Raw genomic sequence first — 24,652 nt, 5'->3', positions numbered from 1 at the left:
TTTAAGTATCAACTTTTATACTATATTAAAATCATATTAAATATTCAGCAAGTATAAATGTGCAAGAAAAATGGGAAACAAGCCCTATTGCATATTTATAAAAAAGGATCAGAAACCATGCTGCTTGTCTTACCAGAAATTATATTTAGAAGGCTAAAAATCACTTTTATATATATATATATATATATCAAATCAATCTATGAATACAAGAGATAGGAACAGTATATAAATACGGTATCTTTAAATATTTACATGTATATGGAAACTAGTCAAAGTGGTGCTGTAAGAAGGAAATGTCTGTTATAAAAGTGAGATTACAAATCTTGCATACCTCCATCTGCATTACACTGTTAGTTTTAAACCTGCATCTTCCATGAACTACTCATTAACTTTTAAATCATCATTGCATAGAATTACTTGAAAAAATATTACCTAATTCTGCATTCCACCTCACAGTAAAAACTATCAGGAGGATGATATAAAAATAAGAGCTCTGAGAGCAGTAGCCAGCTGTGCTGCCCTTCAGAGTTTAGTCTCTGACTTCTTGCCCTTAGGAATAAGGAAGACATTGCCATCTCTGGTTTGCTGCAGAGAATATTCATTAGGAGAGTAAGACTTGCCATCTTCATCACGGAGCATGCTGAAGACCTCAAGGTATAAGGAGGTCAGCTGCTTTTTCATTTGACGAAGGCTCTTGTCGTGCTCTCCTTTCTCCTTAAGCAATTTCTCTTTCTCATCCTTCAGGTTATTCAAATCTTGCTCCAGTCCCACTATATTTTCCAGTTTTCTTTTACGGCAGTTCTGAGCAGCCACTTTGTTCTTGCCTCTCCTGCGTATATCTCGGATGAGCGCAAGCTGGGCTTCATTGAACTGCTCCTTAGACATCATTTTATTGAAGTCCTCAACAGGGAGATTGATGATTTTTTCAACAGGAAAAGGGATCTGCAGAGCCTTTGCTCTTTGCTCATCTCGTGTGAGATGAGCTTCGAGGCGGCTTGAAGATTTATCCTTTGTGAAGGGAGATTTGGGGTGGCCAGGGCTGGGAGGGGGCTCCTTCTTTTTTGTGTATGTACCCTGCAAACTTGGTGTTTCAGCACTTGGCCCCATGGAAGAGAACATTTGATCCTTGAACTGCAGTGAGTGCATGCTAGCATTGCTCTGCGGCATACTGCCAGGACGACTATCCATGTCTTCCATTTCAGAGTCACTATAGCCAAAAGTCTTATCTCTGTAGGCAGATGATTCCACAGAGTGGTCAGGCGATGCTATGCTAGAACTTGCATTCAGTGAAATACCCGAGTCAGAATCATTGCATTCTGGTCCAGTTCCTGAGAGGTTGCTGTTAAAAGCTTTACATAGTGAGAAATCAGAAAGATCAATAGGTTCACTTAGAATCTCTGCAAGTGATTGTCTGGCAGTGTTTGTCACTGCTGTGTCACCGTTCGCCTTTGTGTCGATAAAGGTGGTGTAGAAATCCTCACAGAAATCAGAGTTTGAGGGGGACATGTCATTTAAAGAGCTCACGCTCAGCTGGCTGGTGTCTTCTGGTGGTAAAATGCCAGAAAAGGGCCCCTCAATGCTATCCAGGAACTCTGGACCACAGTTAACATCCTTCCTCATGGTGGGTAATGAGCTGTAGTAATTGTAGTTGTGCATCTCTGTTGACTTGGTTTCAGGGCTTGTGATTGTGCTTACCTCAGCCAGGTTATCGTTTTCAATGTTAAGACACTGCATGGGAAATGCAAAAGAGAAGTTGAGCAACACATCTCCAATCAATAAAGCCTTTTTCTATAACCCACAAACACTAAAGACTCTAGCAGTCAATATGCACTTAACATGAGTCTTACGACGTTGCTACAACCTAGGTGACTACAACATACTTTTACTAAGGGGAGGCTTACTAGGAAGAAGATTAGATACCTAAGCAAGAGCATGAAGCAATGCATTCTGGACAAAGCTAGTTAGATTCAGAGAGCAGAGCCTCTCAAACTCCTGGCAAGATGCTTAAGAGACCCATGTCAACACTGCATGGAACCTGCATAGAGCCCTCCTGCTCTGGTAAACTGTTACTGAAATAGACTTTATGAGCATTTCTAGCAAACAATCACTTTTAGCACTCTTTAATTCCATGCTATGCAATACCTTTCCTTACAGAACAAGATTCTTTTAGGATGTACTGAAAGAGGCAGCTGCTCGGTGCAGAGAAACATAACTCTCAAGTAAAGAGAGCACTAACATGAAGCCTTGCAAACATTAACTCACCACACACACTTTTAGTTAGGCTGGCTGACAACAGTGTGAGCACCCAAGACTTACAGCTTTCACTGGCTACAAGACCCATGATCTTTCCAAAGGGGTGGCAGTTTCTGCGCTGAAGCTGACATAAGAGGGTCCACTGTCCCTGAAGAATTAGGCCATTACCAAACTTATTCTGTTTCTCTTAAGAAGGGACCACGCTTGTTATTTAACCAGAGACTGTCCAAGGCTTAAGCTAAGGTTTTGGAGCGAGAGCTCTTTTTTTTTCCCCTCTCTCTTCAAACATAATTTGTGAAAGTTGATGCCCTCAATTGAACTATCTCACTGCTTTCAGAACATTATTCCATCACTACTCAGAATTACTGAAAGAGAGTAAGCTTGGTTTGGTCTCTTACTGCATTTTCAGCATTGCTGCTGCCCCTCCACAGCCAATTGTCCTTGTTACTTATGTGGGGCTTTTAAACCTACCAGAGCAGTAAGACTGGGGAAGTAGGGACACTTTGAAAACTACAAGAAATTGAAAGGAAAATGTAGAGGCCCAAAAAGCACTCGCTTCCAGCAAACATTGTTTTTCAGTGTTTTCAGTTTACAGGCATTCTACTGAGCATTCATCTCTTGTGTTAACAGCATAAAGTAGAGCTGCATCATGCTGAAGCATGATGTTGTTGTGTGGTAACTTTATTCAATCTTATAGTCAAATCTAAGGAATATATAAATAGAAACATGAAGACAGGAGGAAAAAAAAAACAAACCCTGGATGTTCTCCATAACACATAGCTGAGGAATACAGCAGAGTGATTCCTTTGTTCCTTTGAAATATTTGGTTCATGTACATTATGGCTAGTTCTTCCTGAACACATATAAACAGTAGTAGTTCTTATCTTAATGAAACCTCCTCCTCAGATAAAACTTGAATGCAACTATAAATGATTTACACAATCATACACTGAAAAAAAGAACAATATTTACAGTAACACTCATGGAAACAATTCCTGTTGCAGCCATAATTCGGAAGTGTCCATTTTTAAGCAGCTGAAATTTAAACCATGATCATGCTGCAATGAGCTGCATGCAGAGAAAGAAAGTGATTTGCTAAACATGGGGAAGTTCTGATTGGGAAGCCAGACCACGTGTTATTAAGACCTTGGATAAACAACTGATTTCCTTCCGCCTATGTGTTTTTCAATATATTCTTAAAAAATAAAGCTTAAATTGAGTTTTAGACATCCTGCAGGTGTAGGATCCAATACACAGTGATTACAACTATCGCGTTAAGGTGCTATTGTACTGCCTTTTCCGAAATACAATACTCTTGCAAAATATCACACTATTTTTTTCAGGTGCTTATCATACCAAAACCTTTACCTGTAACTCTGTAAGGGACAATAATTCTTCCCAAACTTGGTCTATGTTCTGCATGTTCTCCACATCTGTAATTGGATCAAGAACAGGCGATTCAGGTGGCTGAGTTTCATCAGTAGAGATCAAGACTTGGTTGTGATCGATCTGAGCAGGAACCAGCGACTGAAATTCAGCTGAAGCAGCCTGGAATGTTTAGAACAAAAGAAAAAAAATACAAATTAACCCCCCCCAAACAAAACAGTAACAAAAAGGAAACCTCCACATAAGAAATCCCACTTTGTATTATACATCAAACCGTCTGGGTCAGCACATGGTAATAGAGCAACCAAACACACTGACTCCCATGAGCTGCACGAAGCTCACTGTAACAAACTGACCACTGTCATTTGCAGTAACTGGCAGGGCTGTCATCAGCTGGTGTTAAACACCGAGTCCTGCCTGCAGGATTCAGTCAGTAGAAAGAACACAAGAACCACTCCACTCCCCTCCCACCAGACCCTAGTTCAAGCCCCCTACACTGCTCTATTCCAGCTGGAGTCAGCTTGAGAACAAAACCCAAATCATATCACAGATCAGGATTATGCTGCAAACAAATCTTGGTGAAAAACATGAGACCAAGCTCCTAGAAGACCACCCAGGAAAGCGCTGCATTGAGCATTTTTACCTCATTGTCATCTATAAATGGGAATGCTTCTGCCAAGAGCTGCATGCAGTCATCAAAGGAGAAGGCCTCTGCTTCTGGTTTTGAACTCTGTGTGGTCTAAATAGGAAAGTTATGACAAATGTTAACTGCATCTTTGAATAACTGAAGAATCTTCCATTACAGCAACGAATGCAAATTCAGTTTAGGTAACCACTAACATTATGTCTTCCTGTGAATGGAAGAAGGTTTAAACATGCTTCACAAACACACATTAAGGAGTTTACCTGTAAAAAAACGACTGGAGGCTCAGTATTCTCTGGCTGAACGTGCTGAGCAGGAATAAATTCACCTGTTTCCTCGTCTAGCTCCAGCTGAGCCAGCAGGGCTTTCTCCTGCTCTTTTTGGAGCTGCTCCTGTCTTTCCTTTTCAAGTTTCTTCTGCTTCTCAAGTTCATACTCCTTCTGTCGTTGATTAAAGTCAAACACTTCACGCCCTGCCCCAAGGTCTATATCTTGCCTCCAAAGGATGTCAATCAAGTTCATGTCCTGTAATAGAAATGCTTTTTTAAGCAAAGGTCTTCCCCAGCAAAACTAGTTTAAAACAACAGCAAAGCTTTTAATTTCTGCATCAAACAGGCAGACTGAGGCTTATTCTCTTCATCCTACAGAATGACCTAAATAAAATATGACTCTATACGACTTTTCTGAAGTGTGTGAACTGATGGTTCGGTTGCTGTAGCCCATACACAGGCTCACAGAAACCAGAAGTGTAAAGCAATGAATGAACCAGCCAGAAGATAAATACATTCTTCTTTTCCTAAATTCACTCACAGAAAACATGAAGGAATGAATTCTACCACATGAAGAAAGCAACTTTTATGAGGAAAGAATTGTTTTCAGATGATCTTATAAAATTGTAAAAGCTGACTCAAACCACAACAGGCTCTATCTGAAGTAACTGCTCATAGCACTGCTGCAATATGGGTTTTAAATTATGTATGTTCCATCCTGGTATTAAATACTAATCAAAAATCAGCAGGACAGAGGAAAACCTGGTTTCAAAGTCACCAACTGACATAACACTGCAGCACTAAACGCAGTTATTAAGACTATTACGATAAAATTGCAATTTAAAGCTTAGTCTAAGTTGATGTTTTAAGTGCAGCTGGTTTGGAGCAACTGAGTATAAACCAGGGGTCAACAGGTCTTAGATACTGTTCATCAGTTGGCCCCTGGCTCATCATCAGACAGCTAACAAAGACCTAGGTTTCTTGGCAACTGGCTACCCCTTGCACCTGCAGTGCTTCAGAAGACAAATTAAACTCTGCTATTTAGGGAAAAAAGACCAGTTAATGTTATTTGATTTAGCTACAACTTATTTTGATTTGTTTCATAAGGTTTTTTTGGGGGGGAGGGAAGGTGATTAGAATCATAAAATCGTTAGGGTTGGAAAGGACCTTAAGATCATCAAGTTCCACCCCCCTGCCATGGGCAGTGACACCCTATGCTAAATCATATCATCCAAGGCCTTGTCCAACCTGGTCTTGACCACTGCCAGGGATGGAGCACTCACAACCTCCCCGGGCAACCTCTTCCAGTGCCTCACCACCCTCACAGGAAAGAATTTCCTCCTTATATCCAACCTAAACTTCCCCTGTTTAAGTTTTAACCCATTACCCCTTGTCCTGTCACTACAGTAGATCTGTAGTCCTGTCACTATTAGTAGATTGTTCAGTAATTGACTGTATAAGGGCAGGGGAAAGTAGTTAGTGAACTGTTTTGAGTTTTCACTGTTCAAATACTCCGTATTTAAGTGCTGAGGTTTACATTATTTTCTTCTGTAAAGAACCCCTAACACTCAAGCCCCACGAGTTTGGCTGTCAGCTGACACAGAATTTTCATACTTAGCAGCCACATTTGTCAGATGGGTAAATGCCAACAATTTTTGGCTGATGCCCGGCAGTTTTGACTTTATGGCATATTTCATTAGTCTTCAAATTGCCCTTTAGCGGCAGCACACACAAATAACGTCCAGTGTCGGGCATTCATCAGGCTGGCACAATACAAATGACACACTTAACACTACCTTTCATTTACACAGAACTTTACTGCCTCCATTAGCAGTTCTATACCCAAGATGCATTTATTTTGTCATCAAATTAAAATGTTCCCTTATTTCTGAAGTGTATTTTCAAGCAGAGAAGCAAAGTAACCTGAACGCTCAGTTCAAAGTGATCACTTACCTCCATGCAACAGTTACAGCAAAAAGCTTTAGGGCAAGTTCCCATTTGAACACATCAATTCAGTATTCTCATTTCTTTGTTAAAACTTTTATACTATTAGCACCCATATTTATACATGGCATGAACTACTTCTACCAATTACTAAAAAACCCCTTATTTTTCTCTAAGATCAGGCAGTTACATAAAATATCTGTGTGTAACACAATGTAGGCATTCCCAAATCCAAGACAAACTTATCTTGCTGGAGAGACCGAACTCAGCTTTAATAGCCAGCAATGAAGAAACTGCAATAACTACAGTGGCTGTCCAAGACAATGTTTGCTCTTTCCAGCTTGGCAGGGTAAAACGAACTAATTAAGTTCTGCAGTAATTGGAGCTCCTGCAATATGGTAGAGCTTCATTACAGGCCAGTAGTTTACCAGCTGCTCACTGTCTCCTTCTGCAGCAGATTCGGAACTGTTTCCTAGTCTCAGAGCATTTGCAATATGTTCTGGATGAAACTGCAGGATCTGGATTTTAGGGCTCACTTCTGAATTATTCATTTACACGGCACCATTAAAAACATGGCTCCAAAGACATATTTTTTTTGTGTGTTTAACTCACAAGGCTGTGAATTAGCAGAGCTGTTTTCCTCCCCGAGTTGCAACATACAACAGCACAGAAATAGCAGAACTGGTGCTCAGTTTCAGTTTAAGCCACAAAAAACAAGTGATCAAAAAAAAAAAAGAGATACAGATGGCATGGTATCTTTTCCTTAAGAAGAAGAAACAGGTAGCCTTAGTGCCCAGGCACTGCTAGTAAATCTGCCATACTACTGGCTATATCCATCATCAAGGTAAGTAGCTTTGGGTGCTGCCTCATTTGTGGGAAGAGAGACCTCCAAAAACACTAGCTGGCCAAAAGCCCCCGTAGCCATGGCTATGCACCACCACCTCCGTGTGTGCAGCCATCACTTCAGCAAACAGGATTCATATTTGGATCAACATGCTTGCCTGGTTTTCAGGGGTTTTCAGGATCTTGGACTATTTCTTGCTGAGAAATGTCATCACTGATTGGCTCCTGTCACCACTTTCCAAGGGACCATATTTCACCCGCTATCTTATCTCTGGCAAAGGGCTGAGCTCTGCTAAACAGTGCTGTGCTCTACACCCTGGAGAGATGCTTGTTGGGAGCACCTTTCTTTCATTTAGTTGTGCTGGTGGCACTTAAAACCAAAAGGGTGTTTGGGTTTTGGGGGTTGGTTTGTGATTGGTTTAGTTTTTTAATTATCATGATACAATTGTAAAAGAGCCCTCCTATTTTCAGTCAGAAAAGTTGTGCATAAATACAGCAGTAACAATTCAAGTAATTACTGTTCACATGAATGGGTCGCATGGAGGAAGTGTTCTGTTCAACATGCTAGTATATGATATCAATCAAAGAGCACACTGATGTAAATATCAACCTGCCATGCGCTTATCTCACGCACTTACTTACTACTTCAGCCAATGCTGTTAATAACCCTGTCCTTTTCTGGGCTTTAGTCCAAAGCCCAGGTCAAAGTTAACGGAGCCAACACTGCCCAGTGATTCACTAAGGAGTGAATCACAACCCCAGCATGAGGTGATGGCAAAGAAATACAAAATAAGGTTGCAGTCTAAAGCAAGTATTTTGCAGTTTTGCTCCTCAGTCTCCCCACAGCTTTCCTCTTTATTTGTCTGCTTTGTTGAACCCCATCACACACATACACAGAGGTATCTACACAGGCAGGCACTCTATGTTTATCACTGCAGCATTTTTCCCCTTCCACTGTAAAAGCATCACAAAAATAACTGTGTATTTGATGCTTGCAGTGTTCAACTAAGGCTATTACAAGCTGTTTTACCTCTTGCCTGTGCAATAGCTACCCTCCAATTTGTAGATGCCTCAACAGGATGTGCCTCTCGGATTTATTTGGAAGGACAAGCGAGCATGGATTGGTACCCGAACTGGTGCATGTGCACTGAGAGCCCTGTGAAAGACTCATCCAACTGAGGGCTCACTGCTGCCCTTTGGAGCCCCACTAACCACTTCCCTTAACATCAGATGTCTTTACTGTAAGGGTGCCAGCCTCATGTGACTGAGTCCACAAGCGCCCGTTTGTTCTTTCCTCTGTTGTGCAATGCCTTGGATTGCATCAGAGGAAATGATGGCTCTGGCAGCACAGGAAGAGCCTCCCGGGCAGGAGGAAGGACTGTGCCTGGAAGGGAATGCAGCCGCTATGCTTCCCCCTTGTCTAGAGCTCAGCTCTATCCCACTCAACACCAACGCCTATTTTGAGGGGAAATATGTTACAGTATTTAATGTATCACCATTTCCCAACACTTGCAGCTTCTGGGAAAGTAAATATGGTTTTAATATTCCTCCCAAGCAGAGAAGCAGTGATTTGGTTTTGTTTATAATGTTTTTTTCACGATTTTGTAAACAGAGAAAAAACTTCCCTCACAGAGGACGCACTCTGCATTCCTATGTTGCATGTAAGCAGGAGGTGTCTTGTACTCACGGGTTGACTTTTTTGTTCATTTAGTGATATGCTCTTCCAACCACACTGATGGCTTAGTTTGGACATATAAAGGCACTTTTAATAAGATAAACACAAATGTTAAACAATTCACATTATGGCACCATCTGGCCCCCAGTGGAAATTTTCATGTTTAGATTTACATATCAGCATTTGTCATCTGGGCAGAGTCTGTTAGACATTTTATGAGAAAATCTCTGACTACATTGTAAAGTTTGACAATTAACTCTTATTGCTTCTAAACAAACATATTTGCAGTATAGTAAACAAAGGGAAGAGACTCTGGTTTTCAAGTTATTCTCATAGATGGACTTTTGGCCTTCAAACAAAATGCTCATCTTTCATTTCATCCCTGTTTGGGTTATCTGGCTGGTTTTGGTTTTGATTGGAAGACATTTGCAGGTAGCACCGGTAAACTGGAAACATCCAGCAACCCAAGTGTCAGCAGAGAAACAATCTGCTATCTCAGCCAGTGCTTTCAGCCCATTATTAGCTATCCTTAATACAGAGCACATCGTGGCCTTTGCACATTTACTTCATAAAACTCATGCCTTTCGCAACATAAACTGGGATAACACTAGCAGAATCTCTTATCAGACTAGGATTTGGTTTTCCTTCCCATGATCCATTAGCACCTAACTCCAAGAAGATTCACATGCCAGCATGAATAAATCAGAGCAACAGAATCAATGCCTACTGCATCCAGCAGGGAGCTCAGACCGGCACCCCACAAGAAGCAGAACACTCCCATAGCTTACTCACCAAAAGTATCACAAAGTATCCCCCAATTCCTATTTGCTTTCCAGGAAGTGAAAGGAATGAACAAAAAAACTTCACATTTTTGCTTCATCCAAACAAACCAAAAAAAAAAAAAAATACCCAAAACACCACAACCAAAACACATGGGAAGTGAGGAACAAGGACCTGAGATAATCCAAGGCAAGAATGAAAGGGAGGGGATCAAGTAAGAAAGTAAGTGCAAGAGAAGGAGCTGGAAGCATCTTGCCACTTAAGAAAAGCACAGGCTGTGGACACAACAGCTGAGTATCTTCCCCACATTATCCTCAGGAGGAGCTGATTTTGTTCAAGTAGGCTTTAAGAATGGTTTGTAAGTCACTTCATGTTTTCAGATGATCCCTGAAATCTAGTGGTTTGTCTTTTAATCCTTTTCAAGGTAAATTACTTGTTTAATTACAGCTCATAACGGCAGAAAAGCTCCAGGACACACAGGCCTCATGTTTCAGAGGAATCACAGATAGTTTTAACATTTAAAAGCAATTACATTTTGAAAGCTGACCCATACTTCAAACCCCTTAGAACTGGAAACTGAAGAACAAAAGTTAACTCAAGAATGCGGAAGGGACAGTGAGGACATGAAAACTTTGAACAAGCAGCAGCTCTTACGGGAAGAACGGGGAAAAAAGAATGGCAAAGCTATTCACAGTGGAGGGCAGAGGTTTACAGTAGCAATTTTAGATGTCTGGCTTTAGGATCTGGAAAAGTGACAGAACAGACAGCTGTCCAACAAAGCCATGTGACAGCAACCTGTGACTGTAAATGCACAAGGTCAAATCCCTGCCTTCCCTGTGGAGCTGCATGCTGTCCCACATTCTTCACCAGCACCTTCCAGGCAATGTAGGAGGAAACAGGGGGTTGGGTGGGTGTGAGGGGGTACTTCTCTCTTTTGTATCTGTGCCACTTACTGCTGGTGTGACTGGACTGACACTGAACTTGACTTGGCCTTGGCTCTAAACCAGCCTGCTTCCGCTTCTTCATGGCCATTTACTCTTCCCAGCCCTCAAGAGTCTTTGGATGCCTGGTATCTTGGCCAGCAAACTTTTCAAGCCCTGGCAGGGGGCTTTCCTTACCCGAAAAAGGACTCTAATCAGGTTGGAAAGCCATAACCTGAAAGAACTGATGTTGCTAGAGAATTTCCATTCCATGTCTATATAAACAAGCCTGTTGAAAAATGCTGACCGTGTGTCTCAGGATGTTCTTCTGCCCCAATGGAGACACATGAGTTCAGTCCCCAAAATGTGTTTGAGGGCAAATTTAATTTTCTTACTGAAGAAACCTCTAGAATGCTTTGCCAGACGAGGAACAGAAGTCATCCTGGTATTTCATTAGCTAAAAATGTTTAGCCTCTGTTTTCTCCTAACATACATCTTATACTTCAGACTGTACCTCCCTGTATTCCAGCTGGCTCTCCTAATAAATGCCAAACTGTCAGGACCTACTCTTATAAATTAAATTAGCTGAAATCCTCCTTGGCTGGATTGTCCAGTGTTATTAAAGTTTCACTACAGGCCTTGTCTGGGCATGATTCTGATACAGATGGGGAGAGGCTCTATTTGAAGGACAGTCTTCCTTCCCCTACAAGGGCAATTCTGGACACTAGTCACTCACTTTCCCACCCCTCACTCCAGAAATAACTCCTCTGAGAAGTGGCAGATTTATGTATTTCACCTGAAGTATCATCTTCCAGGAATGGTATTAACAAATGCTACCACTGTAAGGTTTGTACAGCTTCCAACATGATGATTTTCCCATGTACACCCTATGGAAAGTAAGCTTTCCAAACTGCCAGGGGAAACACGTACCTCATATATTCTCCAACAATCATGAAAAGACAGGATTCTTTAAGCCTGAAGAACATAAAATGAGTGAGGATGTAACTGAAAAAAAAAATAGCTGTTTTAAGCTCTTTATGGTCATTAATGTACTAACTTCAGTTCAACTCCAAAAGCCACAAAACCCTAACGCTAACAGTAGAGCAAGGCCACATTATATTAAATACATATATGTATGTATATTAAATATAGGTGTGTGTATATATATATATATCTCCTTTTCTCTCCACATTTGGTCTGCCTTAGGGTGACCATTTCTGTCACAACAGATCAAGGGATTCTTGCTCAGTGCTGCAGATCTTTTTGCAGAAGACTGTTTCATGCCCTCTCTCAGACACCCTAGAAGCAGCTGTGTTTTACTTAATTGTTTGATCAATCCATATTTTAGAATGTAGCTTCAAAATAACAAAGCTCAGTATAGAGTAAGTGGTTTCCAGGGTCTGAATGGTCCCAGGACTGATCCTGCCTCAACACCTTAAAATAAAATAGGAAGAAAAAAGCCCAACCCCACCATCTCATTTGCATGGCTTACGGAAAGCAAGATCTTAAATCTGACATGGATAATTTTCTTTGTACAATATCTGATTTATCAAAAGTTATTCTCCAGTACTGATGGCCAGATTGGTCATGCATTGTAACTGCTCCCAATTCCCCTATTTCTGCCTTAGCCTAAAGGAAAGGCAGAGTGAGGTCTAACGCTGATGATGATGAATTTCTCTAGAATACATTTAACTCTGCCCATACTTACAACTGCCACCCTGGCTGCTAAGCAAAAGCCAGAAATGGTCATAGGTGTCATCCTGCTTCAAACTTAGTCCTCAATCTCTTGACATCCCAGAGCACTTTCTGGACCATCAGTAGCTAAAGCAGCAAATCCTATGTGTTTTCAGAGTTTGGCTGTTTCAGTTCAGAGTTTTGGCTGTTTGAGTTCAGTTCTTCCCTTTTTGGTCTTAATTATATTGTATTAAAGTAAACTTCACTTCTCCACAGTGTATTTGGCTGGTATGGAAGTGTTGTGGCCCCTTCTGCTCAAACTCCAAATCCCTCTTTCAGCTTTACAGAGCCCTTGACTTGCTACTACTTTATCTTGAGTCAGCAGCATTACAAAATGATTAACTCAATACGCACACAAAGTTAGCATGTATTCAAGTTACCATCTATTACATAAGTTGCATAATGACATTGGGAGGTTGGCAAAAATAGGAGATTGTTTTCTGAAAGAGTAGGTTAGTCAGTCTGTTTGGTTTTTACATGTTTGATACATCAACAAAACTCTGCTGTGTTACCTCAGCAAGTAAACCCAGGGATTCTGTTGTGGCTGACTCTCTAGCTGTTGTCTAATCACCACATAACTCCATTTTCAAAGGCATTCAAATAGCAGCCATCTTGGACAGAAGTCTACCTCGTTTCAGGAAAAGCTGGTCCTAGTTGCTTTGTTGGTGCTTGGGGTTTTTTTTTTTCCCCTCCCAAGTTAGAACTTCATCATAAGAAAATGATTATTAATCGCAATTTGTCATTTAAACAACAACAAAAAAATCCTTACCCTACAGGTAAGCAAATAATATAAGAAAACACACAGCATCTGAAAATCCTGCTGACCTTTAAACTATAGGAATACAAAAGCCTTTGTGTCCCAGTTAATTTCATATATTGAATCTACAGTACTTGGAAAACAATTACCTGTTAAATCATTATCTTCAAGCTATCCTGCTGTACCCAGCCAGGCAAGTGCTGTGTGCGGACACTGCCACAGGCTACTCATTAGTTTATCTGCAAGAGGATTTGTTTGTAATAATGGCTCAGTCATCTGGGAAACATCATCCAGTCAAATTGCAGCATGCTCTTATGTCCAATGAAACAAATCATGAAGCAAGAAAGAATGAACACAGAAACAGAGAAAAGAACCTAACCTAACTGTCAATAGCCCATTTATTAGGCTGTATTAACCTTGGGTTATAACCTCTTGGCCAATATTTTGATTTATAGAATCACAGGTTGGAAATGGAAAGGACCTCGAGATCATCTAGTTCCAACCTCCCTGCCATGGGCAGGGATGCCTCACACTAGACCATGTCCCCCAGGGCTCTGTCCAACCTGGCCTTGAACCAGATTTCATCAGATATTTTTGATTACATACTTTCTGGAAAAGGGTCTTTCAAACCAATCATGCAAACAGTACATCTGTGGTTCAAAATATTCTCCAGGATTATGTAGACCCTTTGTTGTACTACACATTTTCACTGCACTGGGATGTTACTGTAAAACCCCCATTTCTAGCTGCTATTTTGATGGTGACTGGGCAGTTACGGGGACAGACACCAGACAGGTCATTACAGCTGCACTATAGCCTGGATATGGCAGCAGCATGTTCTAGCATCATAAAGAAGCATGTCTCACCAAGTTTCACTTCACTGATCTCATAAGCAACTTACTTTGTTCATGGGCCAAACTACAATGGCAAGCAACTGCAATACATGACAGTTAGAAAGCAGCGAGGTTCATGACAGCACACATCCATCAGCCCGCCTTCAGAAATAGACATCTATTCCATAAGGCTGCACTTCCAAGCTGAGCTAACAAAGAGCAAGGATGCTTTCAGCCTCTGAGAACTTGCTACCCATACACCTCATCAGCCTAGAAGCACTACTGTAATACTGAAAGCTTAAGAATACAGGTAAATTGCAGGGAATAGCTTACTCCAGAGGTGGTCAGCTGTGACATGTTCAGCATGCATCAGCCCACCTCTAGTAGATTACACAGGTGCCTACCAACCACTGCAGCCTGCGGGGCTCAGTGTTAAGTACCTTTATGGATCAGAGTTTAGTAACTTCTGTGCACTTTTCGCATACAGATAGTGCTGGGAATTTAGAGCGAGTGCACACTTTTGACTAAATAAGTAGGGCCACATTTTATTTATTCTCTTTTTAGCGTTCAACTTTAAACAGACATGGAAAGGTTATTTAGTTTCTACAAGGGGAAAGAAAAAGGCCAAAAATACACTGCTATTCAACAGCTCACCACTGGACAATACAGGATAGTAACAGATTTGAGGAACAGAGGCCCAGTGTGGCAAATTTTCCCTGTGGTGACACTATTTTTCCAAACAAATAATTCATGGTTAAATGGTTTATTTGCTACCATGCACAGCCTTCATTAGTGACATACTGCAGAAAGGCTTCAGTAAATAATACCATTCAACTGCACACTAGTAAACAAAAATTATCTAAATTTACATGAAACAGAAATTGTTATTTAATTTGCACAAAAGGAGTTAGTACAGCTTTTCTTCTTCCACCAGCCACACCAGGATGTATTATGAGTTGTTTATACATAGAATAAGGCAAGGATAGATTTCACTCATTTTTCACATATTTCTCAGCAAAAATACCAACAATCCTCTAAAAGTCATCAACTCCCATAAAGGTTTCAGGAAGTTCTTCCACTTAAAAATCCTGCAAAGTCAAGCAACTAAACCAGAAGGCTCAAAAAGAGCCAACATGCCAGGCACCTACAGGCCAACCTACTGGTTTTATACCTGATGACAGCTTTTACTTAAACGTAAATACATGGAGGAACTGAACAACACTTTGTACAAAACCTAAAGCTTCGTTTGTGTGCTGCATTCTAACCCTCGCTTTTAAAAGTCCTGTGTAGTATTCAATTTATCTTTAGTATTCAATTTACCTATTCTGAAAGCAAGGGGAGCTAATTCATCTTCCAAGGCATGGACCAGAGTAGGTGAATGGCTTTACACCTCTTACCAAATGATATAAAAGCAGTAATTCTTGATATCCGCAAAAAAGCGACAAAACCCCCATCCTCAACCACCAGTAATTGTGTCCATCCTTCCATCCAAATCAAGAGCCTCTACTGCCCACTGCCTTCCTGGGGCTTCCACCATGTTTGTCCCTCTGGAGTACACATGAGGCTCACAGCATTGCAGGGATGCCCCTTTCAGCCTTCTGATTAAATGGGTAGCCGTACCTAAGGAATGAAGGTAAAGGCCGACTGCTGATGTGTGTCCTCTCACACATTCTACCAGTACCTATGATGGCCAAAACAAAACTGTTTGCCACAAATAATAAACCTGTCAATATACCTCTTCCAGCCATAAACAGCAAACATACACCAGGCATGTTAATATGGATAATATATAATACAGTACACTGTATTTACCAGACTGTTTCCAAAAGCAGCATTTACAACTGATTTTTTTGGAAGACATTACAGAAGATTTGATTGCTTTCCAGATGCAATTAGAATAAATTTGTTGAGCAGAAAAGGTCAATAAAAGATCATCACTTACAAAGTAAGAAAATACAGAATGCAAAGAAAATGCTCCATTTGGATCTTATGCAGTTTTCTGCCTTTGACCAGAACACTTTCTTATGCATCAGTAAGAACCTGGGGGAGGGGGGAAATCACATTATAGCAAATTATTAGTAAAAACTGTAAGATGCTAAAATTCCTCTATACCACAGTTAACTTAGACAATAAAAGACACACCTTGTTAGGGTAACTCATTACTTACAGAGTCAGCTACGAACTGCTGTCATTACTGCTTTCATTTTCTAAGACCTTGTTCATCATCTCTGCCACATACACATACTATTTACCAAAAACTCTCATCCCAAGCTTAATTTTGAATTTAAATAATTCTGTAGCTCTGAACTCAGTAACAGAGTTTATCAGGACAATTTAAAGCACTCTATTAACAGTTTCATTTTTAAGAGGCTTCCATTCATTTTGCTAGCAAAAGAAACTTCAAGAGATTAGAGATGTCTGGAGAAGTTCACATTGGTCATCAGCTGAGCAGGGATTCCTGGGACTGGTAGATCCTGCAGTGGCAGATTATAAAGGATCACAAATCAGGCTGGAAAACACTTCACAGAACTACAAAATTCCACTGAGTTTATACTAGTTGAAGAATTGACCTGAAAATACTCTAGTTCAGATATTACAACCAAATGAGAAAGCACCGTATCAGAAATCACGATGCTGTAATTCTCTCTGTTGTGGCACACACAGCTATGAGGCACCTAAACATGATACGCACTGCCACAGCCAAAAATTCAATGTAAATAATTTGAAAGAGCAGCTGTCAGGAGTGATGACTTAGTGTAATATGAAAAAACAGATCTTAATACTACCATTTCGGTTACTGAAGTACTTCCATTTTCATCCTTACGTATCTTAAATCCTACTTGTTCCAAAAGTTTACTCAGGTTTGAATTACAAATATCGGTAGGGCAATCTTCCAAATTTCCACGGCTGACACAGATCTGCTCAAGACCCATCTACAACTGGGAAAAAAACCAAGTGCAAATATGATTCAACATTACAAAACAGAAAACATGCCTGCGTATCTCAGGTCAAACAATTCACAGAAGATTGCACCAAGGTCTATAGTACGTTTGTTCCAAGGACACTTAATGACTGTATTATCTGCTCCGGTGCAAATGTATCAGTCACGACAACTGTGATGGTGGTGAAGCCAAGCGTTAGTGTAACAAGCTGGGACAGAATCCTCCCATTGACACATCCTGGACGACCTCTGCTGCTAAAGTCTCCATGTTCTCCTTCCAGCCATGAAGCTTCTGAAAAACTGGTACCCATGTGAGCTGAGCTGCACCAGCCTTTTGAGCTGCCCAACCACGCCTGCCACCCTCTTCTGCCCATTGTTTTATTTACCTAGGGGATTGCGGAACATCTGATCACATAACTGCACGCAAACTGGAAATACCCTGGGGTTAAGGACAAAATTCAGCCTTCTTACCCAACAGCATATAACTCAAGCAAACAGCTCCTGAAGACAGGAAGGAGAAATGACAGAGCCCAGGTTTAGGTAGCACACCACACAGATGCCAGCTGCAACAATGACCAAGACTGACAATCTGCTGCATTCAGAGAGGCAGACCTGCACTAACCACGTACTGCCTGGGAATTCTGAATGGGGGATCTTCCAGCAGTCCAAGTAGCACAAGAACTGCTCCACTCTAATTATAGCAGTAAGCAGGGAGGTACTAATTTTATCACAAGGGTTCAAACAAACCAACCCCCCAGGATCAGCTCCTTAGGGCTGAATGGCAGTGATGATCTGAGCAGGAAGCAAACCAAAGTCACAGCAACTCAACTGTAGAAAACTCACTGTTTCAACATTTAGTGAGCATTAATTCCAAACACAGCAAACAGGCACGCCCTTAATCATAAAACAAACCTCATCTTAAAGGCAGGCTATCTCTTTCTGAGTCAATTTCTCAAGTATGCAGTCTTTGTTTTGCAAACAATCTCCAGGAGTGGATTTTTTTCACTTACAAGAGGCACGATGTAAAACCACTGCAGCAAGCAGCAATAAAACTGGAATTGCAAGACAGAGGTGGGGGGCAAGGAGGGAAAAGTGGATATCTTTATATTTCATAGTCATACAGAAGACACTTCCTTAAAAGGTTTGAAAGAGGTGGTTTCAAACTGGTCTTACATAACTTGTTGCTGCAACATCAAACTTAAAATAGGGAAGAGAAAGTAAAGTTACTTTAATTGCACATATATATATGTGCTCATAATAATATTGCAGAAGTTGGACTAAGTCTTAAGACTCTACAAGACAAGTATAAGGTTGGGTGGTCTCAACTCCCTCAGTACTGCAGTAGCATCAAGAACATACTCCTTGAAACGGTTTAGTTTAGCTGTGAAGATGTAATTTAAAGCACCTCCAAAAAAAAACTAGCTAAAAATAAACACTATTTTAGATTCCTTCTTCCATCACAAAAAAAAAAAAATGCAGCTAATCAGACCAAAATCAGAAATTTAAATGGACACAATGAAAAACTCCAACCAGATCCGTAGTCTATAAAATGCACCCACCTAGGTGTTATTTTTAAGCTATTCCCATTCTATTACAGCCTTGCCAATTAGTACTTGTGCTGGGGATTAGTAATATACCACTGAGCAACAGTTACATTCTGCTGGTAAAACAATGCTAGCTTCGTGTTATTCACTCTTCCTAATTCCTATTAGCTTTTCAGTTATCTCCATGATCACATATAGAAACACTTAATTCTTTTAAAGTCAGTATTAAAGTAGAAATTCAGGGCTAAACACAAAGTCTGTGTATCAACACATAACATTAAAAAAAATCAATGTGTCAGTTAAAGAAAGCTAAGCAAATACTTCACCAAGAAGTCAAAACGGCTCAAGACAGAAAATAGAAGATGCTTCACAAGGTGAAGACGAATCCTCTTCTCCAAAGCAGTCAAACAATTAAACACTTTTATCATTACTTGATGTTGCTACAGACTGATTGGTTATCCAAATTAATATTTAATTTAAATGTATGGTTCTGAAGAGACTTTGCTTCTATTTGAAACAGGCACAGTTGGACTATGTACATCTAGGTAAAACTAAGCTAATATTAAAACAAGATACTCTCCTGGTGAAAGTATTTATTTCCTTATTCTAAAAGGTGGCAAAGAAAAATAAAGAAAAACAAAAAAGTCTTGAGACAGAGCTGTCCCTGTGCTTCCATACTGTGCTGCACAGAGTACCAATATTGTTCTGGTACTGCAGAAAAAACTTAAGCACTGTATGATCAGCAAACCTCATGCTACTGCCAACTAATATGTGACTGTTACTAGCTTTGCTTTTCCTCTACAGAGAGCAGTTACTGGGTAGGAAAGATATAGCATATAATGCCTATCTTAAGTTGAAATGTATTTGCCGGTATCTGTTTCAGATAAGCCTGCCATGGTTTAAAGCAGTTTTATACCACAGATAGCATTGCTGGCTTCATTTCTTACTGGCTGGTTTAATTGTTTACCTTAATAAAACAAATATGCCATAAAAGTATTACTGTTGAGCAATCCTGAGCAGGATTTCAGTTCACTGTACATCAGTTGCCTTTGGTTAACACGCAAAGCTGTGACTCGCAACTCCTCCTACCTGACTTTCCATTGGTCTACGTAGAAACACTTGTCCAAGTAGCAGATGAAGTGTTTCCAAAACAAGCTAAACTAGATTATAACTGAAAAGAACTACACACAGTATTTTTTTACCCTTCACCTAAAGCTGTATGCTGTGGCACAAAGTCCAACTTTGATATAATAGACTGTATCAGAAAACTGAACAGGCTTTCAAGTTAACTAGGAATGTGCTATATTAAAATAATAGCTTACTTAGGGTTGGAATGAGATGGAGGCCAAGACAAACTTTAACTAAGTGATTAACCTGGAGACTTTGGAGGACTCTTTGCTGGCTGCAATTCAAGCACAGCAGCAGGAGATTAACATTTAATTCACACTGACAGGTTACTGCCTGGACTTGTACTGCACTAGCCTCAGCCAACACAATCACTGCAAATACATCACACTTTCACAAAGTGGCCTAATTTTACTGAATGGTTTAGTCATCTTAAAGCTCATCTTCATCATTTCAAACTAAAAAAGAGGGAAAAAATAAGGAAATAAGTAGTGCCCTAGATAAAAAAAAAAAATTCCTTCTTTCCAATGAAGCAGACATCCAGGGTCACAGGCATACGCACGCTTGGCATCATCTACTGTCATCATCAGGACTTTCTATGTTTTCTTCTTCTCCCCTAAGCTCACCCTCTTCTGGGCCTCCAATTGACTCTTTAACTCTCCTTTAAAAGCCTAATGCATTCCAAAAATATTCAAGGAAAGCTTTTGCTACTTTGGGGGTTGTTGGTTCTCTTGAAGGACCAAATACAACAAACTTTAACAACTATATAGGGAAAATTGATTTTACCAAGAACCTAAGCAAACAAATACTTCACTTCAGTCCTTCCACTGCTAGTGGTCCTCAGTGACATCTCACAATGCCCAGCATATTCCACAACAGTATCTGAGATTTTTTTAATGAAATATGTTCAATATGCTGCTGCTACATTCATTTCAGTCAGGATCACAAAATTAGCAGTATCTATTGAACAGGTATTTTTCTGCTTTGCAAATTTAAGGTATAGAGCCTGAGGAAAAGAAACCAAAAGAGTATGTAGGGCCACAACAGAGACAATCTGACACGTTTTCAACAATATCCTTGTTGTTCGCAATTGTACATAACCTGCCGCATTCTTCCTCAGGGTAAGCATGAAACCACCCCTATTTTTTCAACTAAGAAAAAGAAAAAAGGGACAGAGTGCCAAAATTTATATTTGCCCATGACCATTAGCGGGAAGTGTACACAAACCTTCCTAACCACCCACACAGCGCCATAAAAATGTCTCAAGTTCTTTAAAGCACAGGAGATCATCCAGCTGCCCTTTGCTTACACTGAATGCTCTTTTTTGTTCCAGTTTGGTGTCTTTCAAAGATTTCCCAACAAGCTTTCAAAACCAAACTCTTCTCCAACTTTGTGAGCGCTAACCACAAACTTCAAATCAGTTTTTCAGGGCCCATTAACTTCTTGCATGCCTGTCAATTTCCAGTATAATTGTAAATTCTTTGCACACTTTAAAGACAAACTACAGAACAGTGTTCATCTGATGGATATTTACTAATAATATCCAATTAGCTATGCCCCTGAAGGGACTGCCAGTCAGCTCCTATTAGTCTATACTCCTTTCAGCCAAGCTTACTATGTTGCATTACCTCTATCGCTGGCTTAACTGAAAGATAACTTTTGTGAGTTTCGAGGGAAAAAAACCCTCTTATCAATGCAGCTTGGTATCAAGGTAAGCACAGAAGAACTAAGAGGGTCAAAACGAATGCATTTTTACTTAAGATAAAGCTTGTCATATTCTGCCATCTACTTCTTTCAAACTTGTCCATAATTTTAGTAGACAACATTATATTCGGAAACGGGGATGTTTTCTTATATTGAAATTTATCTACATAGATAGATAAATATTTCTACAGATACCTTGATCAGATATTCCTGTTCAACAGGGATATTAAACCTCATTATCAAGAAACAAAACAAAAACCAACCAACCCAAAAGCCAAAGACTTGTTGCCAGGCCTGAGCAGGGTGCACTTGTTTGCCTGCGGAATCTACCTGGTATCCTTTCCAACCACAACCATTCTCTCATTCTGCTTATAAATGACAGGCCATTAGGGAATAAAAAATAAACCCATTAACTTTACAACTGAATACAATGTGTCAAAAAAAAGTATGTGTGATTCCTCATTAAAGTCCTTTAGACTGAAAGGATTCACACTAACTGAGCTGGAGACTCTTCAGGGCCCTTCTCTTGGTAGAAAGCCTTTAACAGATACATTTACACAGGCACTCAAATTATTTGCTTACTTGGTTTTGCCAGTTGTTAGTTGGTTTTCCTTCAGCCTAAGTGCAACCCACACCTTCACTCTTTGTGTTGGAAAGTGAATGCTTTTTGCTCTCTTCTTCTTGTAAGGCTCAAAATTTAATAACTGGTTAGCTTGTTGAGCTGTTTTACAAGGTTACAAGTGACATTTCAGTAACTTCAAAATTACTAAGGAGAAGAGCTACTAAGAGACTATCATGCTTTCGCAAGTGTGATTTGAAACATCTTGACACATTGCATTCTTTTTTGTTAGACGCTTTGATGTCTGTGTCATTAGCGTGCAATAGCAAAATCCCATTTCACCCCTGCATACAGACATGCATCCTTATTTCTGGGCAAAGAGGCACAACAAAGGAATACTTTTTCCAAGAACACTGCAGGGCTCTACATATCTCCCACAGAAGTATATAGCAGAAAACTCTGATTTTAACATTCTGGTTAAGGAGCCAGACCAATCCTAGTCTTTTACATTCACCTTTACTGCTGCCATTAATTTCTAACAGGCACATAAAAACCAAGAGCTTGTACTGTACTTGCACAAGTGCACATCATTCCCATCTGCTGGGGACTGCAAAACCTGAGGGGCTAAATGAAGACTGTGCTCCCAGTTGCCCAGTTTGAGCGAACATTTCATGGGAATGGATATTTTAATTTTCCATTTAATAAATACATTTAAAACCCTATGTCCAAGATGGTAATCATTTACTATCTAACAAACGCAGTGCCTTTCAGGCTAGGTCTGCAAGAGAAGAAACCAGCAGCTGCTGAGCTCAGATAGGGACACTGCAACAGGTGGCTTTGGTAGAAAGGGGTTGACAAAGTAGGCAAACAAGTAACAAAAGCTAGGTAGCTGGTAGAGAAGGCACAGTAGACTGGGCAAGAAGGTACAAAAGCAGGTGCGCAGGAACCAGTCTGTCACGATTCCTGCAGAAGTAACAGCAAGACTGCCATAGCTGGATGCTACAGGCAAAAAAGGCCTTCATGGGGCATTTACGCAGCACAGGCCAAGAACATGATTTCTGGTGCAGTGTTTTCCAAGATACTAAGGACGCAAGCTGGAGGCCACGGCCATGCTGCCTGGGTGAGAAAAACAGATGGACCTGGCACAGCTTTAAGTAGTCTGAGATAGAAAACACAACAGCAACGTATATACAACACTGCTAGAGAGATGTTACTTGTAGGAAGCAACCACTTATATATCCTAATGGATGGACAAGTAACATTAAAAGAAACTCTATTACATAGCATATATTGTACCGACATACACTGAAAGAGCCTCAAAACTCTTGAGTCTTAAATTTGTAGAAGAATTAAAGCAGCTCTAGATTACTTGGTTAGAGATTAAAGAAGTAATGCTTTAAATCTTACTTGGTAAGGATACGTTCTCCATTTAAAAGCCCAAGGAACACATGTAACGATCATATAAATTTAAAACAGGGTTCTAAATTCAGTTATTCACCCCACTCTTGTGCAACTAGCTTGCCATACAGAAGTACTGGATTTCCCCAGGCTACACTGTACTAGAGTACAAGACATGAACACACCCAAAAACCCCTCGGCCTCCAACAGATGAGCCTTAGGGGAGACCAAGGCTTCATCCCCTCATATACCAAAACCCCAGCGAAGCCCCTGGCTGAAACCCTTCCGGGGGTCCCCAGCGGGCGGAGGTGAGCGCCCCGGTCGGAGATCCCACCAGCAGCACAGGCACAGGCCCAAGCAGGGGTCAGCCAGGTTTAGACTCCCGGCGCTGTGTGTGGGAGGCCGAGCCAAGGCCAGAGCCGCCCCGGGGGGAGCGCATGATTGTGAACAGCCCCCGCGGGCCGGCTCCGGCTGCGCTGCAACAGAAGGGCCGCTGCGGCGGTAACTCACCGAGTGGGGAGCGGGAGGCGCCCGGGCACGCCGGGGGCAGCGGCGTGGGGCTGCGCCTGGCCGGGCAGACCCTCCGCCGGCGAGTGCCTCCCCAGCCGCTCCCTCAGGTGCCGGCTCCGCCCTCTCGGCCTCCCCGGTTCCTCCGGGTTCCTGCCCCAGCCGAGGCTGCCCGCCGCGGACGGCGACTAACGGCCCTGACTGACCCCTGCGCGGCCGGCGCGGGCTGGAAGTGCACGGACCAGACCCGGCCCCCCCGGCGGCGGGAGGGGGGGCCCTGCGGGCACACCGAGAGGGGGGTGTCGGACCCCCCCACTCCGGTCCCCGCCTCGCTCCCTCCGCCCCCCGGCCGTTCGCCGCCTTCTCACCTGGGCTGCGGGCGGCAGCTCGATCTCCATGGCGCGGGTCGAGGCACGAGAGACCGGGATCGGCGGCTGCTGGCCCGGCACGGCCTTGTCCTATCTCTCGGGCGCTGCCTCGGGACGGAGGCGGCCCGCACCGCCCCGCGCTCCGCCCCGCCGGCGCCCAGCCACTCAGCGGCGGGCGGGAGCCCGCGGACGCGGCTCGTTTACCGGCAGCGGCGCCCGGCAGTGCCGGGAACATCGCCCGCCCCCGTGCTTCCGCGGCCCCGCCGGGGGATGATGCGTCGGCAAAGGGCAGCCAGCAGCAGGACTTCTTATTCCCGTGTGCTGTTGTAGTACCGCTTTATTCTGCGGTCTGAAAGAGAACCCAGCTGACGCCAGCTGAAAGGGCTCTGGAGAAACAGAAGTGGGCTGTCACAAGTTAGAAAGCCTTTGAGTACAGCTGCTGCCAGCTCCTTGCAAATTATGTTTTTATC

At 41.8% G+C, this 24,652-nt stretch overlaps 1 protein-coding gene across 2 annotated transcripts; it reads right to left on the bottom strand.

Annotated features, from left to right (window-relative positions):
* NFE2L2 (NFE2 like bZIP transcription factor 2) lies at nucleotides 1–24,343 on the bottom strand. 2 transcript variants are annotated; one of them, XM_062615816.1, is made up of 5 exons: nucleotides 24,183–24,343; nucleotides 4,546–4,806; nucleotides 4,283–4,378; nucleotides 3,622–3,801; nucleotides 1–1,728 (listed from the first exon to the last, which is right to left on the bottom strand). In XM_062615816.1, exons 1-5 carry the CDS (start codon nucleotides 24,210–24,212, stop codon nucleotides 523–525), a joined length of 1,773 nt encoding a protein of 590 aa, XP_062471800.1. In that variant the 5' UTR covers nucleotides 24,213–24,343; the 3' UTR covers nucleotides 1–522. The 2 variants fall into 2 exon arrangements, with proteins under 2 accessions (XP_062471800.1, XP_062471801.1); XM_062615817.1 differs by lacking the exon at nucleotides 24,183–24,343 and adding an exon at nucleotides 23,818–24,056.
* Nucleotides 24,344–24,652: the final 309 nt, after the last annotated feature.

This window comes from Pezoporus occidentalis, unplaced genomic scaffold, assembly GCF_034315485.1.
Source record: "Pezoporus occidentalis ecotype Australia unplaced genomic scaffold, CSIRO_AGI_Poc_V1 ctg184, whole genome shotgun sequence".
Lineage (NCBI taxonomy): Eukaryota > Metazoa > Chordata > Aves > Psittaciformes > Psittacidae > Pezoporus > Pezoporus occidentalis.
The sequence above is the reverse complement of the archived record's forward strand: the minus strand, read 5'-3'. Positions and strand labels throughout refer to the sequence as shown.

Excerpts from the sequence above, each read along its gene's own strand:
- NFE2L2 (XM_062615816.1), bottom strand. The coding sequence starts at position 24,212 with ATGGAGATCGAGCTGCCGCCCGCAGCCCAG. Across the intron at positions 3,802-4,282 it reads CATTTATAGATGACAATGAG|GCTGCTTCAGCTGAATTTCA; the intron begins GTAAAAATGCTC and ends TAAACATTCCAG. Across the intron at positions 1,729-3,621 it reads TGTCCCTTACAGAGTTACAG|TGTCTTAACATTGAAAACGA; the intron begins GTAAAGGTTTTG and ends TTTCCCATGCAG.